Genomic DNA, 26,420 nt, shown 5'->3' on the forward strand with positions numbered 1-26,420 from the left:
CTGTAGAGCTTTCTTTAGAACTTTATGAAACCTCTCAGTTATTCCATCCCACTGAGGATGGTACACTGCAGATTTTGTATGCACGATACCTCTTCCCTTAAGGAAACTTTCCATCTCTTTAGATGTTAATTGAACACCGTTATATGTCAGGAGAACTGAAGGATACACCTGATCAAACAGAGACTTGAGAAACTGAGTTACCACACATGATTTAATTGATGTCACTATCACCACCTCTGGCCACCGCAAGTAGACATCCATGCAGCACATTAAATGATGATCAATGCTCGTGAAACCAATGAGACCCACAATATCCAAGGTAATTTCCTCCCACAGACCAGCAAGCCAATTTCTGATAACCATGGGCCGGGTTCTACACTTAAAAATCTTGCCACTTTCCAGGCCATCAGCACACTCCCTTACTTTCCTTTCCACTATGATATGCACACATGGCCACCAGAAGTCCACCCGAATCCTCATTTTTGTCTTTGAAATACCAAGATGACTCTCATGTGCTAACGAAATCACATGCTCTCTCAAGATGACTGGAGGAACCAACTTATCACCTCTCAGAAGAAGACCGTCTTTGACCAATAGCTCAACTCTCACCTCCCAGTAGTTTCTAAATACATGATCACGACCCCACATCCTTGAACAGCCAGAAGGACGCAGCAATAATTCAATCACCTGCTGCAACACTTGGTCCTTTCCCAATTCTTCTATCCACTCACCTTCCAAAATGGCTCTAACAGTAACCTCACAAACCTTAGGTTCCTCCTAATGTATCTCACCACCAAAAGCGTCCCCTTCATCTTGACAAGGTGTGGTATCTTTTCCCAAGCGGGAGTCACAATCGGCCAAAATATTCTCAGACCCAGGAACATGCATCGCCTTGTATTCAAATTCCTGCAATGCGATGACTCACCTACATATTCTGCTAAAAATAACATAAATTCCTTTTGACATAAACACTTTCCTCAAAGGTTTATTATCCGTTTTAATTACAAAATCAAATCTGCAATTTTCTCACGGCCGGTTTTTCAATAATCAAGTATTTCATTTCGGCACCTCTTAAACTTCTGGAAATTAATAATATAGGGCCCGATGTAGGTCGGTCGGTAACGGCCGAAAATCGGTATTTTCGGCCGTTACCGATCGGTAAAAGGGTAACCGGAATGTAGGGGGCATTATTTTACCGAATCGGTAAAATTACCGATTCGGTAATTTTACCGATTCGGTAAAATAAAAAGTCGGTAAATTTACCGAATCTGAGCCACCCAGATGTAGGGACTCTTCAGAGTCCCAGAGGCCTTACCGAATCGGTATTTTACCATCAAATCCAATTTGATGGTAAAATACCGATTCCGGTGTGCATGCACATGTGTGCATGCACACCTATGCCATGTGACAGGCAGACCTGCCCTTAGGGCATGTATGCCTGCCACATGGCACCCGAGCCTGTTTTGAGGGTGCCAGAGGGTGTCAAAGTGACACCCCCTGCACCCTTGTGTAAATCGGTATTTACCGATTCGGTAAATACCGAATCGGTAATGCCCATTCATTCCTATGGGCTTCAAAGCCCATAGGAATGAATGGGCATTACTGATTCGGTATTTACCGAATTGGTAAATACCGAAATCATCCGATTGGGTATTCCAGCACATCTGGAATACCTACATGTCCACCACATTGATTTACCGATTTTTAATTACCGAATCGGTAACATTCGGTAATTAAAAATCGGTAAATCAATTTTACCTACATCGGGCCCATAGTCCTTTCCTGCCCATTAATCACCTGCATTAAAACTGCCGCTAAAGCCTTTGAACTAGTGTTTATCATCAACATCATCTCCTGACCTGGGTCAAAACTTGACAGACTAGGAGCTTCCCTCAATTCGGACTTCTATGCGTTAAACTCCTTTTCACACTCACCTTACCTTGAAAATGTTGCCCCTTTTTTCAACAGAACTCCCATGCATTTGCTCTTTTCTGCGACTTTCTCTAGTAATTTTCCATAGTACTCAGCCATGCCCGGAAACTTTACCAATCATCTTTGTTGGTAGGAGATTGCATCCCTACTTATTGCAGTCACTAACTCATTCCTGGTACGATTACCTTCTGCTGAAACCTGATGAGCTAGGTACTCTACACAGTCTACATTAAACTTTTACTTGCTTAACTTTAGCATTAGACCACACAGATGAAATGTTCTAAGAGCCATGCACAACTTTTCACCAACATGTCATCCTGGCATATTTTGAACCCAGGGACACCTTTTAAAACATCCTCCTTCATCCGTTGAAAAATGGAAGAGGATGAAATCAGGCCAAATGGCATGCTAACATCTTTAAATGTACCAAATGGAGTGATGAATTATGTCATCTCCTGTGATAATGGATGCAGCCAAATCTGAAGATATGTGTACGTTAAGTCCATCAATGAAAAATGCTTAGCATCCCCTAACGAGGACAACAATTCTGTTATGTTGGTTAATAAATACCAATCCACAATGACACAACGATTCAGTTCCCTCAAGTCCATACACAGTCTCACAACCCTACTCGCTTTCTTTGCCATAACTACCGGATACAATCACTCTAATCCTTCAACTTTCTCAATAATGCCCTCTGCTTCCAATCTTTCCAACTCATGGGACATCTCATTCCTCACTCATAAAGGAACACCTCTGACCTTGCATGCTTTGGTAATAGACATTGAATCATTTTAACGCAGTGAGTAGAATGCTTCAAAAATCCCAATTATTTTCTAAAAACATTGAGGAATAATTCCTCATATTTGTTTTTATCTGCATTTGGTCCTACTTACAAAATTTTGAAATCTCCAACAGACCTCTCATTTACTGGTGGTACTCCTGTTTTAACCTCTCCAAGCCTCTCCCTCAACCTGACTGCGGTAGTTTAATTTGGGTCAAGATATACACCCAACTCTTTTTGGTGTATCCAGCTGATTAAAGAATACCCTCTGATGGGTATATACGCCATTCCAGATGTTAACGTCCCTTGAAATTCAACTTCACCAACAAAATAACCCAGATGTTTGATGGTTCTCCCCAATAACATCAGGGACACATATTTGGCTTTAATAGCTTTACCTTTCCCCTTAATTCTTTTTCATAAAAGCACTTGTGGAAATAAAGAGTGTTCTTGGCACCCCAATCAAATAGCATTTTTATCTTTGCACCCCCTACCTCCAACTCTTCCATGGGTCCATCTTCACATTTAGCCTTCCCTTGTAGGCTGATAATATCATAATCATCCTCCTTCTCATACCCCTCTAATTTCTTTTTTATCTGTATTGAATCTACAATTTGTGAGAAATTCCCTTTGCTACCACATTTCTTGCATGTAGTTTGCCACTAGCTTTCCAGCTTTTTCACATGTGGGTTCATATCCCATCCTTGCCACCAGTGGAGAAAGACCAGGCATAGGCTGCGAATTGTTGTCAGAAGAACTTTATTCTTGGGTGGAAGATATCACCCTATCCAACTCTTTGAGCTTCCTCCAACAGACTCCTTCAGAATCACATTCCCAACATTCTCAGAACATAAGGAGCTGGGTAGAATATCATGCGCATATAGTTCCACACAGGAGGATACCACACCATCACTAACAGATGCTGGGCACAGCCTCACTTAAACCTCAATAGGCTATATCCTGTTGCCACACAAAGGGTTGCATACTGTTAGAACTGGGGGTCTCTAGTTGGCAATGGTATACACCTTTGTTCAAAACGGGACCCTTGCTTCTAAGTCAGGGAAAGGGGATTACACTACTGGATAACCCCTGCTCACTCCCTTGGTAGCTTGGCACAAGCAGACAGGCTTATCTCAGAGGCAGTGTGTTAAGCATTTGTGAACACACACCTTTATACAGTGAAAATACTAAAGATGAACACAACACAGGTTTTATAAAAATACCTGGGTATGTAAGGCAAAACAAACAAAAGGTTCGCAGGGGTGGAGACGCGTTGGTTCCTTGCTTCGGGGGAGACGATGCATCGAGCCTCAATGCTTGCGCATTAAAGCTTGTTCTTACCGGAGAGGAGGTGATGCATTAATTCTCGTACTGCGTTCCAGTTACGATGCAACAAGATGGTGCCTCGATGCTATGCAACAATCGGGTGCGATGCGATAAGATGGCCCCTTTGATGGGATGACGTGAAGAAGATGTGAGCACGCCCGGCAGCCGTGCGGCGCCACTCTGTAGCTTTGGAGCCAGGACAGGCCCTGCGACACGCTTCTCCGGTGATGCAACGGCGACCCTTGATGTGGCGACACGCTCCTCCAGTGATGCGTCGGGTAACAGCTTTGACGAAGGCACGCTTCTGTGGTGATGCGGCGGCGGCCGTTGCGGTGGCGACGCGCTTCTCCGGCGATGCGACGACAAAAGCTGTGACTGCGACACGCTTCTTCTCATTGAGTCCCGCTTCCAGCTCCCAGCGACACGCAGGCTTCTGCAATCAGAATTCTCAGCAAGGAAATTAAGAGGGAAGTCGGTGTTGAAGTCTTTTGTCCCCGAGACTTTCAGCAGGAGGCAAGCACAAGTTCAAGCCCTTGAAGAAATATTCTGCAAGATGATGAAAGTTCTTTGAAAGTTCCTTCTTCTTTCCTTGGCAATGCAGTAACCAATGCAGGCCAACCCAGCAATACAGAACACTGGCAGGGGGGCAGTCCAAACTCCTGCAGCTTCCTTGGTTCTTCTTCTTGGCAAAGGTTTGTCTTGTTGTTCCAGAAGTGATCTAAAATCTTGGGGTCTGGGTCCCCATAGGTATACTGAAAAATCCTTTGTCCTCTAAAGGCAGAGGGTCCTGTACCTAGTCCAAACCAGTCATGTACAGTACTGGAGCACTTTGTTTACATGACTCCTTCTTTTCTTTGGCAGGGTGGGCCAGGGTCATCAGACACACCACAGGAGGTGGAGCCAGCATTTTGGAAGGCAGCTCAGACCTATTTAGGCCCAGGTGCTACTTTTCCCACCCATCTACATGCAGATAGGTCTATTCAGCCTTGTGCTGAATCTACCTGTCTCCTGGAGCCACCCCAGCCCCTGTCACTCACAAATCCAGACATACAATAAACAACCTAGCAGAGGCAGGCTGGATGGTTAGGTAAGAAAATACCTACTTTCAAAAAGTGGTATTTTCAAACACAGAATGCTAAAACCAACTTTACTAAAATATGTATTTTATCGTTCCGAGTTCAGGCATACTAAACTCGAATTTCTACCATGTTCCCTGGGTCAGTTAGGACTATAAGATGTTATAATCAAACTACCCATTCTGGCCTATGGGGACAGGTAGCCTTGCAATAATGAAAAAAACAAAATAGGCTGTAATTCACTATCAGGTCATGCCACACACATCAGGGCATGACCTACCTTTTACATACAATGCACCCTTCCCTAGGGCCTACCTTAGGAGTGACTAAAATGTAGAAAAGGGAAGGTTTAGGGACTGGCAAGTGAGTGCACTTGCCAAGTTGACATGGCAGTCACAGACTGGACACAGGCTCTGCAATGGCAGGCCTGAGACACACTTTACAAGCTGCTTCTGTGGGTGGCACAACCAGTGCTACAAGTCCTCTAGCATCATTTGATCTACAGGCCCTGGGCACACATGGTGCACTGTACTACGGTCTGACAAGTAAATCAAATAAGCCAATCATTGTGTCACTAATACATACATCAATTTACAATAGGGAGAGCATATGCACTGTAGCACTAGTCAGCAGTGGTAAAGTGCCCAGAGTCATAAAACAGCCAAAAGGTCAGAAATAATACAGGAGGAAGGCAAACAGTTCAGGGATTACCCTGCAAAAAGGGCCAAGTCCAACACATACCCCCTGTAGTTAGTCTGGGGAGAGGGGCGGGAAGGCAGGACATATATGAACTTCAAAGACATGCCGATAGAAGTTTTCCCCCCACTTCAAATGCCCAACTGGGTATACTGGACCTCAGAAACCAACTCTTCAGTCCACTTCTGGATTGCTGTGCTACTAAAGGACAGCCACTCTTCTGGACTGCACTCTGCTGGACTCCTGCTTTGCCGTGCTGACCTGCTGCCTGTTGCCTTCCTGCTTGGGTGAGAAGGACTGGGACCTGTATCTCTTGAACTTAGAACCGTGAGTGATCCCAAGGGCTAGTTGGCTGACCTCCTTACCTGGAGCCTCAGTGACATAAGAGGCTTTTAATAATCTTGCATCTGCACCTGACACAGCCATCTGTGAGTCTACCCTGCCAAGTGGTGCCACCCTTGTCTTGGACATTTGGAAGTGAGCTTAAGGTGCTCTGGCAGCCTATGGATCCAGCAGAACGACAAATCTTCTCTACTGCGCAGTGCAACGCAGAGCAGAACTGCCACATCGAGGGCTGGATTAACCATTAAGCAAAATAGGCATGTGCTTAGGGCATCAAGGGAAGGGGGGACCCCACAGACATTTTCCAATGCCAGATTTACCATGGACAATGTGGCGCAAAACTGCAAATGTGCAGCTAAACCTACAAACAAAGTGGAAGAATACAAAAATAAGCATTATTTTCCATCTTGGTTCAATTAGAAAAATAAAATTTTATTTTACAGTTTATGACTGTTTAAATTTTGAAACAGATATATATGGGGGCACTAAAATCTTTTAAATGCTTAGAACCTCTAAAGGTTTTAATCTGGCCCTGATCACATCTCCCCTGCTGCGTGGATTGAGCCCATCGCAAAAGACTTGCACCGATGTCCTTGTGAACTATCACTGTGCAATGCATTGTCAGCGCAGTCGATGGATCACTTGTTGATGGCAGCCTGCATAGCATCCTCAACACAGTACTTCTCATCATAAGCCCCGTCAATGGGACTCTCAACATCGATACAAAAGGACCTCGCACCACAGCCTCGCCGCATCTCTGAACTGATGCATCATCTCAACTGCATGACACATTCGACACATGATCCCAGCAACACTCAGCAAACCAGGTTTTGAAGGTACTTTTGTTCAGCGGGCCTAACTAAGTCGCTGTAGCCGGCCTGCGCTTCATCACCTTAGGCCTTTTGTCCCAGTGTGGTGCAGTTGGCGCTTCATGCCTTCTGGCGCTATTTTCTATAAAAACTCTAAAATGTAATATATCTAGTTCTACTAGTTGGATTCTCATAGTGTTGGTCTTGTTTTATTTTGTAGCTTAAGCTCATTGTATTCTAATTCTGTTGTGGACTCTTTTTGTGGTGCGTTTACACTTTATTACTGTTTGAAGTGTTGCACAAATAAATTACACTATGCCTCTAAATTAAGCCTGACTGCTCTATGCCAATAAACCAGGTTTTGAGCACAGGCTAATTTGGGGTTTGCTTGTGCCTTACCCTGACAAGGATTGTGATTGCTGCTTGATCAGGGCTCACAACCCATTCAACCAACATCCCAATTTCCTGCATTTTGGCATCTGGAGGGAACAATGTGAACAAACAGGTATTGGTTGGAAAGGTAGGAGGAGAGGATGTATGTCGTTACAACGCATACTTTTACAACGCATACCTTTACATCACATTTTTTACAACGCAACATCCATTACAAAGCATTCCATTACAACGCATGCCATTACAACGCATCTCTAAAAACTACCTTTACAACACATTCCACTACAACGCATACTACCTTTACAACGCATACCATTACATTGCATGTATAGTAAGTATTGGATAGTGTAGGGGTAACATGTACTATTCTAACTCCAGGGGGGTGCAACAGTAGGGTAAGTGCTGGATAGTGTAGGGGTAAAAATTACTATTCTAACTCCAGGGGGTGCAACAGAAGGGTAAGTGTTGGATAGTGTAGGGGTAAAAATTACTATTCTAACTCCAGGGGGTGCAACAGTAGGGTAAGTGTTGGATAGTGTAAGGGTACTATTTGTATGCTTTGTAATGGTATGTGTTGTAATGACTGCGTTGTAATGACATGCGTTGTAGTGGTATGCGTTTAAGACTTTCGGTATTCACACAAGGCATTTAGGCGTCCCAAAGTTAGTAGTCCTAACTTTACTACTACTAAATTGAGAAAAATCGTAATTTTAGGACTTTCGGTATTCACAGAAGGCATTTAGGAGTCCTAAAGTTAGGAGTCCTAACTTCTGTGAATACCGAAATGAGTAAGTTCATTTTGTGAATACCAAAAGTAGTGAGTGCATTCTGTGAATGCCCAAAGTAGTAAGTTCATTCTGTGAATACCAAAAGTAGTAAGTGCAATCTGTGAATACCAAAACAGTAGTAAGTTTAGGATTGAGTCTTTCTGTGAATCGGGCCCGTAGTCCCCGGTTAAGTTTTTGCAAACAAGAAAAGAGTGTTCTATGGTACACATAGAACCACACTTGGAGCAAGGAAAAATGCCACTGGCCTCACTCAGGTCAGTTAAGAAATCCCTTACTCATTAACCTGGTTGATAACATGCTTCATCATCGGGCCCCACTGAAGAGGTCGTGTGCCTCTCCAGTGTGCTGCGACACCAGGTCTACTGCGGAGCGTTTTTTTTTGTGAGTTTAGGCGTGAAGTGAAACTAATTAGTGGTGGTGAGAGATAAAAATGTCTTAAGTGTTTCAAAAATTATTTATTATTTGATCACTGGGACATAGATAAAATATAGTGCTGGAAAATAGTCCAAAATTAATTGTTTGGTTATTTCCAGAAACTTTTAATATCAGTCAACATGTTTCTGCCTTAAAACGGTGTAAGTTTACCAGGCATTCATCAGGACGTAAATGTGGACTAAACCCTGGCGGTATGAGCACCCTAAGGCTCACCTGGGCATGTGAATGTGAAAAGTAAAAAAGTGAAAAAAAGTGCAAAGGAAAGAGCTTGCTCCTTCCCGGTTACTCCTGGATTAGGAGGCTTACTGACTTAAGGTTACTGCACTTGTATGGTAAATGCGATCAACACCATGGGTCACGGGAGGGAGGTGGTAGCCTATTTGGCACACCGCCCTTGACGGAACCTGAAACACCCTCGACCGCACCCCGTTTGATAGGTTCTAAAGTCTGACAGGTTTAACCCCCCAAATTTTTTGTCTAGTCTTTGTTTTTTAATACTAATGCGTGCTTTTTCACCCCACCATAGGAAGTTACTAATTAGTTTATCCACTTTGCATAGGAAGTCATCCATGACTAGCAGGGGTAGCATGCTCACCAGGTAATTGATCATTGGTGTAATCATCATCCTGATTGTCTCTATTCTGCCCCATCAAGTAATACATTTGGGGGACCAGGACTCTAGGAGTTTCTATATTTTTCCTAATAGTAGCTTCTCATTTTCGTTTAATGTGGTCATGAGGTCATTACCAAAGTGGATCCCCTGGTATTTGATGAACCCTGTTTGCCAAGTCAGGCCTGACCCTCCCAGGGAGTCCCTAGCGGTGTGGATGTTTAGAGGTTTGCGCTCTGATTTGTCCCTGTTGAGCTTATATCCTGAGTGTACTGAGTATACTTCTATGGATTCAATCAGGGGTGCAATAGAGGTCTTAGGCTGCTTTGTTACGATTGGAATGTCATCTGCATAGGCGTCTAGTTTAATTTGCACGTCCTTTATGTTGATGCCCTTTACTTCAGCATTAGTCTTGATGTCGCTAATCAGTGGTTCTAGGGCCAAAGAAAGAGTGAGGGAGACATCGGGCAGCCTTGTCTGGTGCTGCATTGCAGCATGAGAGGTTCAGAGAGTGAGCCATTAATAACTATGCTTGCTTTTGGGTTGGCTTGCTTTTGGGTCCCCATACAATGCCATCACCTTCCTGATGTACCCTTCCCCTAGGTTGAATGTCTGCATGCATTGCTCGAGGAAGGCCCAAGAGACTCTGTTGAAGGCCTTCTTGGCATTAAGGGAGATAGCCACAGCTGGTTCTGTAATTTAAGATGTATTTTCTAGAATGTGGCAGAGGAGTCTGGTGTTGTCACTAGGCATACGGGTCCTTAGAAAGCCGACTTGTGAGCTGCTTATTAAGCTGGGTAGGACAGGGTTTAAGCTTGTTACCAAGATTTTCGCGTTTATTTTGCAGTCTACATTGATTAAGGAAATGGGCCTAAAGTTCTTGGGCAGGAGTTTATCCTTGCCTTCTTTTGGGATAAAAACTATGTTGGCCTCTGACAAGGATTGTGTAAACAGCCCATCCTCTGCACAGTGGTTGAACACTCTTTTTATGGTGGATTTCAGTTGGTCTAGAAAGGCTTTGTAAAAAGCCTTTGTGTAACCATTCGGGCCTAGTGCTTGGTTGCCTTTCATCGAACTGAGCGCCATTTCGATCTCTGCTGTGCTCATTTCTTGCCCTAGCTTCTCTCTTTCTACTTTGGTTAGTTTGGGGAGGTCGAGTCTGGTGAGATATTTTGTGCATGCCTCTAGGTAAAAGCTCTGGTCGTTTTTGTCGAGTTCCTGGTAGAACTCTTGGAAGGTCTTTAAGACGTCCTTGTGTTTTATATAGGTTTTGTTGTGTGAGTCTGTGATGAATGAGATGGTAAATTGGTTATGTTTATGTTTTAAATAAGAGGCAGTTTGCTTTTTGAATTCTCTTACCTGTAATCTAATCTAATCTTTAGATATAATGTTCCCTGCTAAGGTAAGTACATTTTGGGCCTGATTACAAGTGGCTCTTCAAAGTGCGATCCCTGTTTGTGCATCGATTTCAATTGTAAGAAGTTTTATGTTTACCACACCTGGTGCCAGATATACAAAGGAGTTTATCGGTCACCAATGCCCCTATTCAAAGTTACCAACCAAACAAACTGCTTTAAGGTCTGTTTTAAACCAATTTTAAGAGTCATAACGTGCACAGATTTAAAAGTGGGTTTAGAAATGGATGAGGAATTGTTATTAGGAAGGGATGTGACATTTGATTCCCTTCCAAATAGTGATACCTATCCATATGTATCAATGGTTTAGGACCAAAAGAGCAGCGTGGTAAAAAAGGAAGGGGGTTCTTAGGACTCTTTATCCTTTGTTCAGGAGTGTTGAAATTGGGTTCAGCCCATACAGTACCCCTGGATTTTTGTTCACCTTCTTTTGGACTTTTTAATGTGGGTGAGTCTCACTACAGATGTCTCACCCATGGTAATCACATGGCAAAGGTACTGCATGTGTTCATCACTAGTGTCCACCTTTTAAGATAAGGCTGCTGTGATGCAGCAAGGGTAAGGGGCACATGGCTGGTTATACACGTGTGCACACATGTGCACACACGTGTAGGCTGCGTGTGGGAAACTAGTGTAATGCACAGGCCGGCAACTGCACACAGATAGCCTGGCGCAATGGGGACTCTGCAGGATTAGGTATTGTCCCAGGATAGGCCTTATAATGTTAGTATACACTAATAGGAAAGTAATTGTAACTGTACGGGTCATCCAAAATTGTCCTATTTCACAGGTCACCCTGCTGTGCCAGGTTGTTTACATTTGCCTCCAGCCAGAAGGAACAAAGGTCTCCCCACACAATGGGAATGATTAACAGTACTTCCTCCAGCTCCTGAGAAGGTAAGGGGTGGGGCAAAAAGAGCTGCATCAATCACCCAGCCTGCCCAAGACACTGAACAAGGGGGGAAGCCCAGACAACTGGAGCCAACCCCGGAGGGGGTTCTCTTTTGAACCTTTGGTGTGCAAGACCGTAGAAGTGATGTCAGGGAGGAGCAGAGTGGACACCCCAGGAGCATATGTGACCAGTGACTCCTGGGTGATGCCATTTTTAACTGTCCCAGTATGCTGTGCAGTAGACCTGGGACAGGGGTGAAGAGCTGATGTGGCACCCAAGGATTGGCCAGGGGTGCCTAACTTCCGGAACCTTCCTCTCCCCCGAAAAAACCCTTGCGCAAGGGGAATACTTCTTCTTGCCTGGTGATTTTTCTGCGCTTCACTGCTGGATCCTTGGACCACCATGGACAACTGGAAGAAAGAACCCTCTGATACCCAGAATTGATTAAGGACTCTGCCCAGTTCACCCCAGGACGAGTGGGTCTCCTAAAGGGCTCATACCTCCTGAGGCCAGTTCTGGGAAAGCCCTGAACTTCTGCACCTAGGAAGCACGACCAGGAGACTGGTGCAGGGAGCCAGGAGAAACAGCTCCATGAGGACTGTACCGCTTTGGAGGTGAGGAGGTCTGCTGTAACTCCCCTGGAAGCTAGAGCTTGCCACCAGGAGTAAAATGAGGCCAAGATCATCAATATCAGCTCAACAGGGCCCGACATATGGTAATTTAGAGTGTTTTAACCTGTAACCTTTTTCTGGTGACAAAACGTGTGGGGCTCCGCTGCCATTTTCATCAATTACCCCAGGGTGGTCCTCAGTGGTCGGCGAAGGGAACATTTCATATTTTATCCCCAGGGTGGGGGTGTGCTTTGGGCCCCCTCTCTTGACCTCCTATATACCTGGGGACCCCATCCCTTGGGCATGCTCATTTTAAGGGGACCCCATCCCCAACTTGCCTGCATGCCAAAAAAGTTATGGGGGAGTGCGTTGTGCTCCACCAGCCATGGTCAGCCCGCCCTGCAACCTTTGCCCATGTCTAGGGGAAGTGGGAGGCTGCTACAGGCATCAGTGCCTGCTCTCAGGAGCAATCAGGCAGAGGAACCTTGCCGGCTCCATGTAGCATGGAGGAGTGCTGCGTGGGTGGTGAGCTGGCGGTGGAAGTTGGGGTTAGGACTCCCTGCATTGCCCCCCCACCCATGTGAGTACAGCATGGAGTGTCTGAGTGGCACTGGGCACCCATAAATAGTAAATCGTTGTGCGTAGCAATGACGCACAGCAGTAAAACAAAGGACAAAGAGGCAGCCGCTCTACCAAAGGCAGTGGGAGAGCCGCTCATAAAATATGTACTGCTCCCAGAAGAGCGTCCCATAATGCCCTGTGGGGCTTCACTGTTCATCATCTTTTCTGCTTGTGATAGCCCCCAAAATGGGCTGGGGCACTGTCAACTTTACGCAGGAGGCATTGGGGTCTGCAGGAGCATTGCAGCCCTCGAAGAATTTCAACAACAGTAATGACCCTAAGTTTGCAGAATCAGTGAACTCATGACCTCTCCAGGATTTATTTACTGTTTTTAAGGACTCCCAAGGCTGGAACTTTGGCCCTACAGTTGGGAGTGCTATGCCTTCTAAGGGTTATGTTTATGGTTAAAGTAGTTGTAGCCTGAAAGTTGCAGTCTGCATAAGTCTTGTGCTGAAAAGTAAATCCCAAATCACTATTGGTCACTTTGTAATGAGTCAAAGTGTTGATTAATCTTGCCCCAGACACTTGCTGACAATTATGTTGAAAATAATCTTTCTGTGTAATTTTTCTCTCCTTACTTCACCTCACCTCTCCAACCTTACCCCTCTTAACTGCTCTCACGCTCTCTTTTTCTACAGCTTTATGTGCCTAAATCCTCACTCTCAAACTCAACTCTCTTTACCTCACTTTTGTCCACCTGACCTCTCTCTCTCAATATCCCCATTCTACCTCACATGAGTTCACCTCGCATTGCTGCACTCTCATGACTTTGCCTCTATGTTAGTCTCTGTGCCATTCTTTATTTATCACTCTCAATCCGCTCTTTTTCATTTCTCTTTACCTCACCCCTCCCTCTGTACCTCACTGTTCTTTATCCAACTGACCTTCATGTATATCTTCTCCATCTACTTCAATTCTCACAAAATCCCATCTCTCTCTTAACTTCATCTCTCTGTCTCTCTCATATTGTCTCTACTACCTTACCTCCCTCTATTTTTCTCAGCCCTTTTTCTACCTCATTTGCCCTTCTGACTTAAAGTCACATCTCCCTTAATGCATCAACTTTCTGTATTTCTCTCTGACCACACAACCTCTCAATTAACCTCAAAAGTAGTTCACTACCTCACCTCTCCACCTTACCTGTTTTCTCGTTCTACCTATATTCCTCTTGCTTCACTTCTTTAAATATATCATTCATTTCTGACCATATATAGCTATATCTATTCATCAACTTCCATCACCCACTCCTCTTTCTCTTTCTAACACACACAAATACGTATCTCACTTGCTGGACGTTCATTTCAACTCACCTCAACTATGTTTCGCTGCTTCTATCTTTACAGATTTCTCTACCTTACTCTTTCTTCCTCTGCCTCACAACTCTTTCCACCTCTGTATAAACCTCATATCTCTTTCTCTATTTCATACATGTTTGCTGTATATCACACATCTCTTTCAAGTCTTCACTTTCTCTACCTTTCAATTTTCCCCACAACTTGTGTTCTATATCTGTTCTCATTTTGCTGTCTCTCTGCCTTGCAGTTATTTGCAGTTATTTGCTTTTCCTCAAGTCTCTGTATATGTTTAACAAAACTTATCACTGCTTTTACCTCTGATTCACCTCTTTTTCTACATTACTTCTCTCTCCGTCTAACTCGAAGGAGTACAGTACGCCTCTGCTTCTCTCTGCATTACTTTCTCTTTACCTGTATCTCTCTACATTTACCTCTCAATCTCACTCTATAGTCTTACCTATTTCTTCATGGCTCAACTCATGCGTGGCTCTAACAACCAAGACAGACCTTTGGTTGGGTCCTGGCCCAGCTCGCTGTGTGAATCTGTTGCGCTATTTCCATAGTGCAAACCTAGCCAAAAAGCAGTGAAGCACTATACTTGTTCAACTATTTAAAAATGTGTAGTAATCAAGCCACGCTGGTATGATGTAAACCAAGTAGGTTTATTCCCAGGTTGGTTAACAGGTAGTAAAAGTCATGTAGGTGGAAAATCACAGCCCCACCAGGAGCAGCCTGTTAGCTGCTCAGCCCCTCTCACCAACTGTCATTCTTCATCCAGTCACGCAGACATTATACACAAGGCCCACACACAAACATTCCACTCAGAACATACACACAGGCTGAGGGAAAGGGTAACATAAGAGAAATATCATGCCATGAGAATACTACATACCTCTTCCCTAATGAACAAAAGAATGAACGAAAGCATAACTATAAACATGCAATTAACTATAAACATAAAAGTATATCATACATAAATAGTCCATAAACCAAAAATGAAGGGAACATCATGAAGAGGAAATTAACTATTAAAAACAGAGTCAAAAGCCCAGACCCAGGGATGACGGGAACACCGCACCAGGAGAGGGAAAGGAACCCAAGACAAGAAGGAAAGATGGATACTGAATACAATGGGCCTGATTCATAGAATGAACTTAAGACTCAATCCTAAACTTACTACTATTTTGGCATTCACAGAATGCACTTACTACTTTTGGCATTCACAGAATAAACTTACTACTTTTGGTATTCACAGAAGTTAGGATTTTGTCTTAAATTTGTTCTAAGACAAACTTAAGACAGACTTAAGTTAGGATTTTGTCTTAAGTCTGTCTTAAGTCTGTCTTAAGTTTGTCTTAAGTCTGTCTTAAGTCTGTCTTAAGTTTGTATTAAGACAAACTTAAGACAAAATCCTAACTTCTGTGAATACCAAAAGTAGTAAGTTCATTCTGTGAATACCAAAATAGTAGTAGGTTTAGGATTGAGTCTTAAGTTCATTCTGTGAATCGGGCCCAATATAACCATCCCCCTCCTCAAATACAGAAAATAAATATAGATCAAAATGTAATGTGGAATAAAGGGACTGATACCCAAAATCCTGCCCCTAACATAACCAAGGGACAACAATGTGAAGTCATGTGAACAAAGGGGCTAATTCCCTGAGTCCTGCCCCCACCATTAACAAGGGACAACCGTATGTGCTCTCTGTGAGGAGAATCAAGTCATGTGGACAAGAGGGACTAAAAACCCAATGTCCTGCCCCCACCTTTAACAAAGGACAATGCAGATTTTCAACATTTAGAAATGAGTAGAAAATCATGATTTTAATAAAGGCACAGAGGCTAATATTATGCACTTCCCTTTATTACTACTCAGGCAGAAGCAACAAAAAAGAATCAGAACACACAAAAACCTTCTAGAACACAGAACATGCATATCCTCTCAGAACCTGCAGCCATCTTCCTCTTTTGGACGCTGCAAACATCAGAAAACAAAAACCAAAGTCTCTGACTAAATAACTCCAAATCTTCTCTTCTTCTTTGACACCAACTCTTCAAAACACCAACTCCATCGAAACTTTCCTTCTTTATCCTGAATAAGAAAAAAAATAAAATATTAAACCATGGGCGGGAAAAGCGGAGGGATAATATTAGCCTCCGTGCCTTTATTAAAATCATGATTTTCTACTCATTTCTAAATGTTGAAAATCTGCATTTTACATTAAGGCCCGGAGGCCAATATTATGCATGTTCAAAGTTCACCAACAACACTATTTAACACATTATCCACTGGCTTAAAATACAATTTCTTAAAAGTTGACTCACAACTCCAATCAGCAGCCTTCATAATCCCACTCAAGCTAAACCCTTTCATATAAGCCTTGCTAGCCATAGCCCCTCCCACAGAATGAGCTCCAAAAACACTTGTATCAATCCCAGCCTTTAACATCACCTCTTTCACCCATCTAGCCAGGGTAGCAGAAGAAACACCCTTAAAAGGCTTCCTCAAAGAGACCAGCAACTGAGAACTCCCAACAGGTCTCAACCAAAAAGTTTTTTTCTCATATTCCTTCAAACAATGAACAACACATAAATTCCTATTCTCCTCAAATTGAGGATAAAAAATAGTCCTAGACATAGTCTTAGGCCTTTTCCTCAACTCAAAACAAACTCCTTCCGGCTGAAAAAACCTAGAATCCACCTCCAATGCCCTAATATCTGAAACTCTCCTACAAGACACCAAACACAACAGCATAGCCAATTTCCATGATAAAGAATTCATCTTCAAAGACACATTCTCACCCCAACTATCTAATTCTCTCAAAACCACAGAAACGTCCCAAAGAACACCATATTTGGCCTTAGGAGGTAGAATCATCCTGACACTCTTAACCAACCTCCTAACCAGGACATGCTGCCCAATCGGAAGACCTTCCACTAAAACACGTCCCGCAGAAATAGCTGACCTGCTAACATTAACAGAGTTGTAAGCTAAACCCTTCCCATACAACTCAGTCAAGAAATTCACCACTTCTACCACAGAAGCTGATATGGGATCCAAATCCCTTTCAAAACACCAACCAGACCATCTTCTCCATGCAGACCTATACATGATGGATGTACCTTTAGACCACAATCCCGAGATAAGAGCCTCAGCTTCCTCCACTAATCCATGCACTTTCCAAACTCTCCTGAAATCAACCACGCAACCAGCTTTAACTGGCCTGTTTCCACCAACTCGTGAACATTCCCCAGAGGATCCAGAATAATCTCCTTGAAATCCGGCAACAACACTGGATCCTCCATCAATAACTCCATCATGTCCGGAAACCACACTTGGGATTTCCAAAATGGAGTTATCATTACAATCTCCGCTTTCTCTCTCCTTACCTTCATCAAAGCTCTCTGAATCAAAGAGAATGGGGGAAAAGCATAATTCCTTCCTGCACTCCAACTCTGTAGAAAAGCATCTATTCCCTTTGCCTCTGGATTTGGTCTCCAACTGTAAAAATCTTCCACCTGACAATTCAGCCTGTCTGCAAATAAATCCACCTGAAACGGACCCCATCTCAACTCCAAACTCCTGAAAACCTCCCTGTTCAACATCCAATTGCTCACATCCTTCAGGTACCTTGAAAACCAGTCCCCTTCTACGTTGCTCAGACCCGGAATATACTGAACTTGAACCATAATCTCCTTTTCTAAGCAAAAATTCCCAAAATCCTTTGCTAGGTTCGCTAGACCCTTTGAACGTGGACCCCCTAACTTGTTTACATACCTCACTGCAGACAGATTGTCCATCTTCAAGAGCACACAACACTTTACTTGATCCTTCACAAAACTCTTCACCGCAAAATACCCTGCCAGCATCTCCAAACAATTTATGTGCATTTGCGTCTCCTCCTTAGACCATTTTCCTCCTGTTGACACCATTCCGCACCTTGCACCCCAACCTTGAAGACTCGCATCCGACTCTATTTCTATCCCTGGCACTACTCCAAAAATTGCCCTTCCGTTCCATGCCTCCAAAGTCATCATCCACCACTTCAACTCTTCCCTTGAATCCTGATCCAACCATAACCTCTGAGAATATTTTGCTCCTTTCCTCAAGTGAAAACCCTTCAACCTCTGTAAAGCTCTGTAATGGAGAGGAGCCGGAAAAATCGCCTGAATCGATGCAGACAATAGACCCAACAATCGAGCTAGCTGTCTCAATGTGATCCACTTCGAAATTATTGCTCTCCTCACCTCCTTCTTGATCGTCTTCACTTTTGTCATTGGCAACTTCAATACACAATCCAATGTCTGAATCTGAAAACCTAAAAACTGCATCTCCTGTTGAGGCACAACACATGACTTCTCCCTGTTAACTACAAACCCCAGATCCTCTATCACTCTGATCGCAAACTCTGTCCTCTCCCTTGCCAGATTCTCCTCCTCTGCCATGATCAAAACATCGTCCAGATACACTATCAATCGAATTTCCCTTGATCTCAGCCAAGCTGCCACCGGACGCATCACCTTTGTGAAACACCAAGGGGCTGACGTCAATCCGAAAGGGAGGCTCTTGAATCTCCATAACTTCCCTTTCCACCTGAACTGGAGAAAATCCCTCTGTTCCGCGCACATAGGAATTGTCAAATAAGCATCCTTCAAATCTAACCTTGTTAACCAATCTCCCTTCCTTAAGAGATCCCTTAACAAATGGATCCCTTCCATTTTGAAATGATTGTAAACAACCCAATCGTTCAAACCCTTTAAATTATCACAGGACGCGTCTTCTTTTCCTTCTTTTCCACTAAAAAAATATTGCCTACGTAATTTCCTCTTACATACCTTGCTTCCTCTATAGCCCCCTTCTCCTCTAGAGCATTTATCTCCTTCGTAACCATATGCTCTATCTCCTTTGAGAACCTCAAAATATTTGGAACTCTTTCCTGAACTGGATTCTCTACAAAATCTATCCTGTAACCAACAACAGCTTGCAAGACCCAAGGATCTTGAGTAATCTCCTTCCATCTCGAAACAAATAGGGCTAGTCTGCCACCCAACTTTATTCAGATAGAAGAATGGTCTTGTAAATTCCTTACCTGAGGCCCCTCTTGTTCTCCGCTCAGAGAGCATGCCTCTTCCTCTGCTTCTCTGCCTTTGAGGGAAAAAAGTCCCTTGTCCTCCTCTCGAACCATAAAAGCTTGATCCAAACCCTGAACCATAGGGCCTGCCTCTTCCGAAATTTCCTCGAGAAACTCCTTGTCCACGGCCGGGGAACAGGCCCCGCATTCGCCCGGCCACTCCAAAAACACGCCTGATGTCTTTCTGCGCTTTTTCTAAGGAGCTGAAGGTATTGACATATCGGGACATGTCCTTAACAAAGTCATCCCCAAATAACAAACCCTCTGAACGCTCTCCTGGTTCTTTGCCAGCCAGATCCACTAACTTAGGATCAATCTTGAACAAGATAGACTTCCTTCTCTCAATACACAAAGCTTTATTTGCATTTCCCAGAAGGCAAATTGCCCTCTGCACCCACTGGCGCATATCTGCCACATCTATACCAACATTGTTAGAATGTGCTTCCTCGCACGTATCAAAGATCTTGGTTAGAGGACCCAGAATATCCAAGAGCCTGTCCTGACACCCTTTAAGACCTTTCTCCAGGCCCCTCCTTGGATCCTTCCCAGTTTTATTTATAAAAGTTAACATCCTTAGATCTAACTCTGGAGTATATGCTACTTTGCTATCAAGGCTGGGCCTCGGGCACTCACTCCTCATCCTTGTTCTAACTTCCTTGGGTATCTCTCTCCTTATCCAAAAACGAACATACTTTGCAACATGCTCCATCGGAGCCCACTGTGGTGACAGAGGGTGCTTTATTAAAAGAGGATCAAACATTTCCTCACCTTGAGGATCATACATTTTGTTCTCCTCTAATTTAACTTCCTTCTCCATTAACTTTGACTTTTTTAATGGAATCTCCTCCAAGTCTGAATCTTCTAGACTTGAACTACAAGTTATTTCCACATCACCACTTGAACTTGAATCACATGCCACCGTGGTATGTTTGCTCTTATGCACCTTTTTTGCGTCTCCTTTCGCCTTTATAGCGACCTCTTTGAGAACCTTACGTTCCCTCTCTTTTCTCTTAGCATCCAAATGCTTCCTTTTAAGACTTTTCTTCGCACCACGGCTGGTAGAACCAGCAAGAGTATCCACCTCTTCAGTGGTCAAAAAACTCTCATCCACATTTACCCTTTGTTTCTTTTGAATACCCTTTTCAATGGTATTCTCTATTTTCTTGTCAATCGATGCTGACATTTCCCCAAACATTTTGTCCATATAGGACTTCATTCTCTCTTCGAAATTACCCTCTGCACCCTCCATTTCAATACCCTTTTCACTCATATAATACTCCAATAAAATACAAACAAACAACAATTAATTAAACCAATTATCTACTCAAAAATTATTAATTTCCCTCTCTACACAACCAAAAATGACCTCTGTCTGAACCTCCGACCTGTTTGACAGAAAAAAATTGCAACTGTCCTAATTACGTCGTTATTCGTTATTTGACAGCCCAAAACATGGCAGCCAAGTCTTCCTGAATCCTTCACTAGGATTTCCCAACTTCGCAAAATGGCCGCCGCACGTTGCATGAGTACGGCGGCCCTTTATGAACACAAAACAACGTTACAGGTAAGATGCGCGTTAGCAACACGCGTGCCTCCTCGCACGGAGGACTTCTGGAAGACGAGACGCACGCTCGCAACACACGCGCCTCCTAGCGCTTCCTCGCGCTACAAATCAAAACACCAACTGCCACCAGAAGGTAAATCACACTCCTCCATATTCCTCATATTTTATTAGAATTTTGTTACGATACGAAAAACAAACCCCAGCCTGACTAACAGCAACAATCAATTTACGATCGACAAACGTCCCCAGACAGAATATAATAATCTTTTCTCCCGATTCAAAATCAATTATAAATAAACCATTCGATCCTACTCTTGATAAAATAACATATATATATATTTTTAAATATTTAACAACTTTACAAATTCATTTCTTAAATCGCTTATCACAAAACATTAAAATTGTTAATTAAACATCTCTATAAGTTAATTAAATCTCACATTAACAACAACAGTTTTAAAAGTGACTTATCTCAAGCCTGAGCAGCAACAAAAGAGGGAGATGGCTGCAGGTTCTGAGAGGATATGCATGTTCTGTGTTCTAGAAGGTTTTTGTGTGTTCTGATTCTTTTTTTGTTGCTGCTGCCTGAGTAGTAATAAAGGGAAGTGCATAATATTGGCCTCCGGGCCTTGATGTAAAATCATAAAAACGTATGTGCTCTCCATGTAGAAACAAGTCACGTGAACAAAAGGGACTAAAAATCCAGTGTCCTGCCCCAAACTAAAATAAGGGACACCAATGTAAAAATGTGTGTCCTCCCATGTAGGAAGACAAGTAATGTGGACAGAAGGGACTTAAACCCAACGTCCTGCCCCAAACTATTCACTAAGGGACAACAAAAATGTAAAGTGCTCCCCATGTGGGGAGGCACGTGGGGAATATAACCCTGCATCAAAATCTTCTGTGCGGCACAAGGTGTCGTACGCACGCAGGGACCCACCCCTGCAACCTGTCAAAAAGACAACCCTCACGTAAGGGTAAAAATGTAATATAGAGCGTAAAATTGGACATAAAAATCCCAAAACTTACCCTGACGTAGGGCCAACCCTGTTATAAGGGAACACTCACCCTGTGTAAGGGTTCACCCCTGTGTAGAGGCCATGTGAAGAGTAGCTAAATCTTGCAAAGAAAACTACATGTCCCTAAAGTAAAGGCAAATTAATATGTAAAACTGCAATACTGTAAAACTGTACTTGGAATAATACATTAAATATTGCTACTACATGCTGCAAAGTGACATATTTACTTAAACACAGCAAGAGAAAATGTGAAAAATAACCACTAGATGGCAGCATTGTACAGGGCAGTGAATACTGTATACATGGATGAAACTTAGATTCCGATTTAACGATCTTGCATTTCACTCTCGAAGAAAAGTACTCCGATGACCTTTCCAACTATGTTTTGCCAATACTAGAAAGAAATGTCTAGATATAGTAGTTTCCAAATAAGGCTTGTGTGAGTTGCTTCCTCATGACATTCCCGTTGGATCTTGTCCATGTTGTTGCTTCAACAAAAACTTGATCAAAAATAGTGCCAGGTGAAAAGTAAACGTGGTGGTTGTCAAAATTTGCGGGGTTGCCAAATATCTATCTGAAGGAAGGCAAAGGTATAACAATGCTGTCCACAGCAAAATGGCGGCACGTATTTTGACGCCCCACCGGGTGGCTCAAGGCAGCAGCATGCGCATAACACAGCACTACAGCTGATAACGATCACGTGACCTTAGGACTGCACCAAGGTAAGCGCGGGCAAAGTCTCTTTTAAATTTTAAATTGGCAGTTGAAGAGGGCGGCAATCTCGAAGTCTCAATAAGCATTGAACAAGCAAAATCAAAACATGCCCCTCATGACTCGTGACTCGGTTCCTGATGCATGCTGTCACCCCACGATTTCCAAACAGTGAAAACACGACCGAGAAAAAAAAATGTGTTTAGTGTGCTTTTAAAAGATCCGCGTAAATGACCAAAAGCAAACAGATCATGTCCCACAGTGCCTTTATCAAAACTATTAGGCTCAACTTGACTTCACCAAGACTTGGTTTGGTTTGTACACCTCTTGTGTTTGTGGCCCACTGCCAAATAACATTCCATGTTTATTTACGCAGTCATATGAACACACACTGCCCAATAGACCGCAGCTGTGTGCCACCAAATCCATCTTGTCACCTGTCTTCGCTCTTCCAGGCACAACCACAGGTGAGATGGTCACTGCTAGTCCAGGTCCTCCCAGGACTGGAAACAAGCATCCTAGGACCGGTTTCAGGCTTTCAGCTCTCATCAGCCAGGATAGCTTGACTCTAGTGGCACAGAGACCACGTCTGGGCATACCCGTCCCATTCGGGGTGACAAATGCAAAAAGAACAATTGATGTCCAGAATGCAGAACAATGTCATACATTCACCCCAGTACAGAGATTGCGTAGCATTTATTCAAGTGTATCACCCTGCACCAATATACTAAATGCTTTTGTGTTCATGAACACTGCGATTCACAAAGGTACAGGTTTTGCGAATGCAATGTATTAAACTCATTTTATGAGTCAGAAAAATTCGTTTCATGATTCTTTTACCAAATTGAAATTAGAAGGGGGCATGAAAGGGACATCCTCTTTTAATGGAGAGATGCAATTGTATGTATCAACGGTTTGTAACAGCTGCTGTGGCCACAAACCATTATTGACTGACAGCATCTTCAAGGAGGCAGTGACTAATTTGCAAAGGAGCAGGCATCCCTGTACGACACCTTCCCCTTTGTTAATAGTGTCTTGCTACTTCATGGAGAGCAGAGGACCCCTGCTTGCCCCCCACCCCCTTGTATTTCCAGATGGAAATCATTTTTAAAAAATCATTTGAGAAAGCAAGCACATGAATGGTGGACTGCTGTTCCTTGGAGGCCACCATCCCAGGCCACCATTCTTGTGTTTGTAGCCAATCACATGGGGACAAATATCAATCTGGCTAATTACATTTAATTAAGCAGGTTGTTCTGTGACACTCCATCACCCCCCTTATCCTCCCCCTCCCCCCCCCCTGCAGAGACTGGATATTTTGCGTTCCTACTGAAGAGTACATAGGTCGAACCTCAAAATCATAGACAGGTCCCAAAAAGTTGGTGCACATTTTGCAACCACTTTTACGGACCTGTCTCTTAGTAGACCGTACCGTTACTTAAGATATTTCAGAGACTGAACAATAGGAATGAAACAGATTACGCAAATTCGCAACATGTTGTCAGTCCTTCCTATTGCAAGTAAATTGTTGGAATGCAACTCCTAGTGACTAATCCGTAGGCGTGGCAATTTTAGTATCTTCCATTGCTTCATCTGTGAGGGAACCAACAGGTTGTTACCGAGTGTCAGTTGGGCCAAAAACAGCACAAGGGCTTTTTGTTTCTGCCAAACATATGGAAACATCATTAAAATAATACATCTTTAATCTGCATGTCATAGCTATAAATTGATGTTGTTCTCTTTTCAGATGCCGTAGACTGTACCAAATGCCAGATTGATGAATGGCCAAATAAAGCACAGGATAAGTGTTTTCCAAGAGCTGTGGAGTTCCTCTCTTACCTGGAACCTCTGGGGATGTCTCTGTCCATTGCAGCTGCAGCCGCTTCTCTCACTCCACTCATCATTTTCTTCATCTTTTTGAAACGCATGGACACTCCAATTGTAAAAGCAAACAGCAGAGAACTCAGCTTTCTCCTGCTTATTGCTCTTTTTCTCTGCTCTCTTTCCTCATTCTTCTTCTTTGGCCAGCCAGGTTCAGTGAGCTGCCTCTTGCGCCAGGTGGCCTTTGGCATCAGCTTTGTGCTATGTATTTCTTGTATCCTGGGAAAGACTTGTATGGTGCTGCTGGCCTTTCATATCAGGAGGCCAAGGAGTGGAATTAAAAGATGGCTTGGCCCTGCCCTCCCTAAAAGCATCATCGCTGGCTGCACCTCCATCCAGGCTGTGGTCTGCACTCTTTGGCTTGTGGTTTGGCCACCATTTCCAGTAAAGAATACATGTTCCATACCAGGGAAAATAATCCTGGAATGTAATGAGGGTTCCACAGCTGCCTTCTGGTGCATGCTGGGAATTATGGGTTTTCTGGCGATTGTCAGCTTTTTTATCGCCTTCATATCCCGGAACCTCCCCGACAGCTTTAACGAAGCCAGGTACATTACCTTCAGCATGCTGGTTTTTGTCAGTGTGTGGCTGTCCTTCATCCCTGCCTACCTCAGTGCCCAGGGGAAAAACATGGTGGCTGTAGAGGTTTTCGCCATCTTGGCATCCAGCAGCGGCCTGATGTCCTGTATCTTCATCCCCAAGTGTTACATCATTCTCCTGAGACCTGACATGAACACGAAAGACTTTCTCATGGGGAGAGGTGCATTTAGACCGAAAGAAAAGTAACTAAACTGGAAAAATTGATTGTACCGTGGAAATAAAGTACCCACTATTATACATTATAATGATTTTGCAAGTGCTCTGATTATGGGTTACAATGAGGCCAGTAGTACAGTTCTTTTAGAAGGTCACAAAACCCTGATGTAAATGACAACATAATTTATTCATACAATAAAGAGTATTTTTATCTTTGGTTTCTTCTTTTATCAAATGAAAGGGACTCTTTGGTTGCAGACATGTAAATCAAACAGCCAATGTTTACTATGACAGTAAACCCATCACAGAGCTTGTATATTATTGCAAACATTTTTTCCCAGTCTCATGAAAGTCGCTATTCTAACTACTAGATTTATATACAACTGTCGAAATATATTAAATTACTGTTACCCAGACTAAGCTGATGTGCTGCCTTGAGGTATATTGCAATACAAAATAATCCTGTTTCCTCAGTTTTCATACAGTCTGCCAATGAATAAAAATATTTGCTAACCACACAGTTGCAGTTTGTCTCGCCACTGTTCATTTTTAACATGTATTCACTAAAGGTCTGGTTTGGTGCTTAAAGAATGTATCCCTAGTAGTGTACCCTGTTAGAGATAGGGGTCTCTATTTGGCAGAGGTAGGTACCTTTGTCCAAATAGGGACCCTTGCTTCTAGTCAGGGTAAGGGGGATACACCCCCAAAATAACCCCTGCTCACCCCCTTGGAAACTTGGCATGAGCAGACAGGCTTATCTCAGAGGCAGTGTGTAAAGCATTTGTGAACACATACAGTCACACAGGGAAAACACTACAAATGGACACCAAACCACTTTAGAAAAATAAGCAATCTTTATCTAAACCAAAACAAGACCAAACAACAAAAATCCACAATACAGTAATAAAAATAAGGCTTTCAAATGGTAGAAATAGTTCAGTTCATTGCAAGATGTAAATGCAACACTTATCTCAAAAGTACCTTAGATGCGTCACGCCAAACAAACAAAATGTCCGCAGGGAAGGTGCTACCTTGGTTCCTTACATTCAGGGAAGGTGATCATTGATTCCTTGCTCCGGTGGAGGTGATGCGTCGGTTCTGTACTGCAGCGCAGGGGAGTTGATGCGCCGGTTCCTTACCGGAGAGGAGATGATGCATCATTTTCTTACTGCTTTGGGAGTTGATGCGTCTGTTTCTTACTGCAGCCCCCAACGATGCGACAGTCTTGGCATCTCGATGCAATGCGCTGATCCGGTACGCTGCATGGTTTCATGCAGCTGCACAGCAGGATTGCGTTGGGATCAATGCAGTTATCTCAGACTTCGGAGATAGT

The 26,420-nt window shown here is 43.4% G+C and overlaps 1 protein-coding gene across 1 annotated transcript; it reads left to right on the plus strand.

The window, feature by feature from the left end:
• Nucleotides 1-20,660: 20,660 nt before the first annotated feature.
• Nucleotides 20,661-25,240, plus strand: LOC147701855 (vomeronasal type-2 receptor 26-like). Its single transcript, XM_086929377.1, has 3 exons — nucleotides 20,661-20,720; nucleotides 22,827-22,917; nucleotides 24,198-25,240. Exons 1-3 carry the CDS (start codon nucleotides 20,661-20,663, stop codon nucleotides 25,115-25,117), a joined length of 1,071 nt encoding a protein of 356 aa, XP_086785503.1. The 3' UTR covers nucleotides 25,118-25,240.
• Nucleotides 25,241-26,420: the final 1,180 nt, after the last annotated feature.

Source organism: Lissotriton vulgaris, chromosome 7 (assembly GCF_964263255.1).
Source record: "Lissotriton vulgaris chromosome 7, aLisVul1.2, whole genome shotgun sequence".
Taxonomy (NCBI): domain Eukaryota; kingdom Metazoa; phylum Chordata; class Amphibia; order Caudata; family Salamandridae; genus Lissotriton; species Lissotriton vulgaris.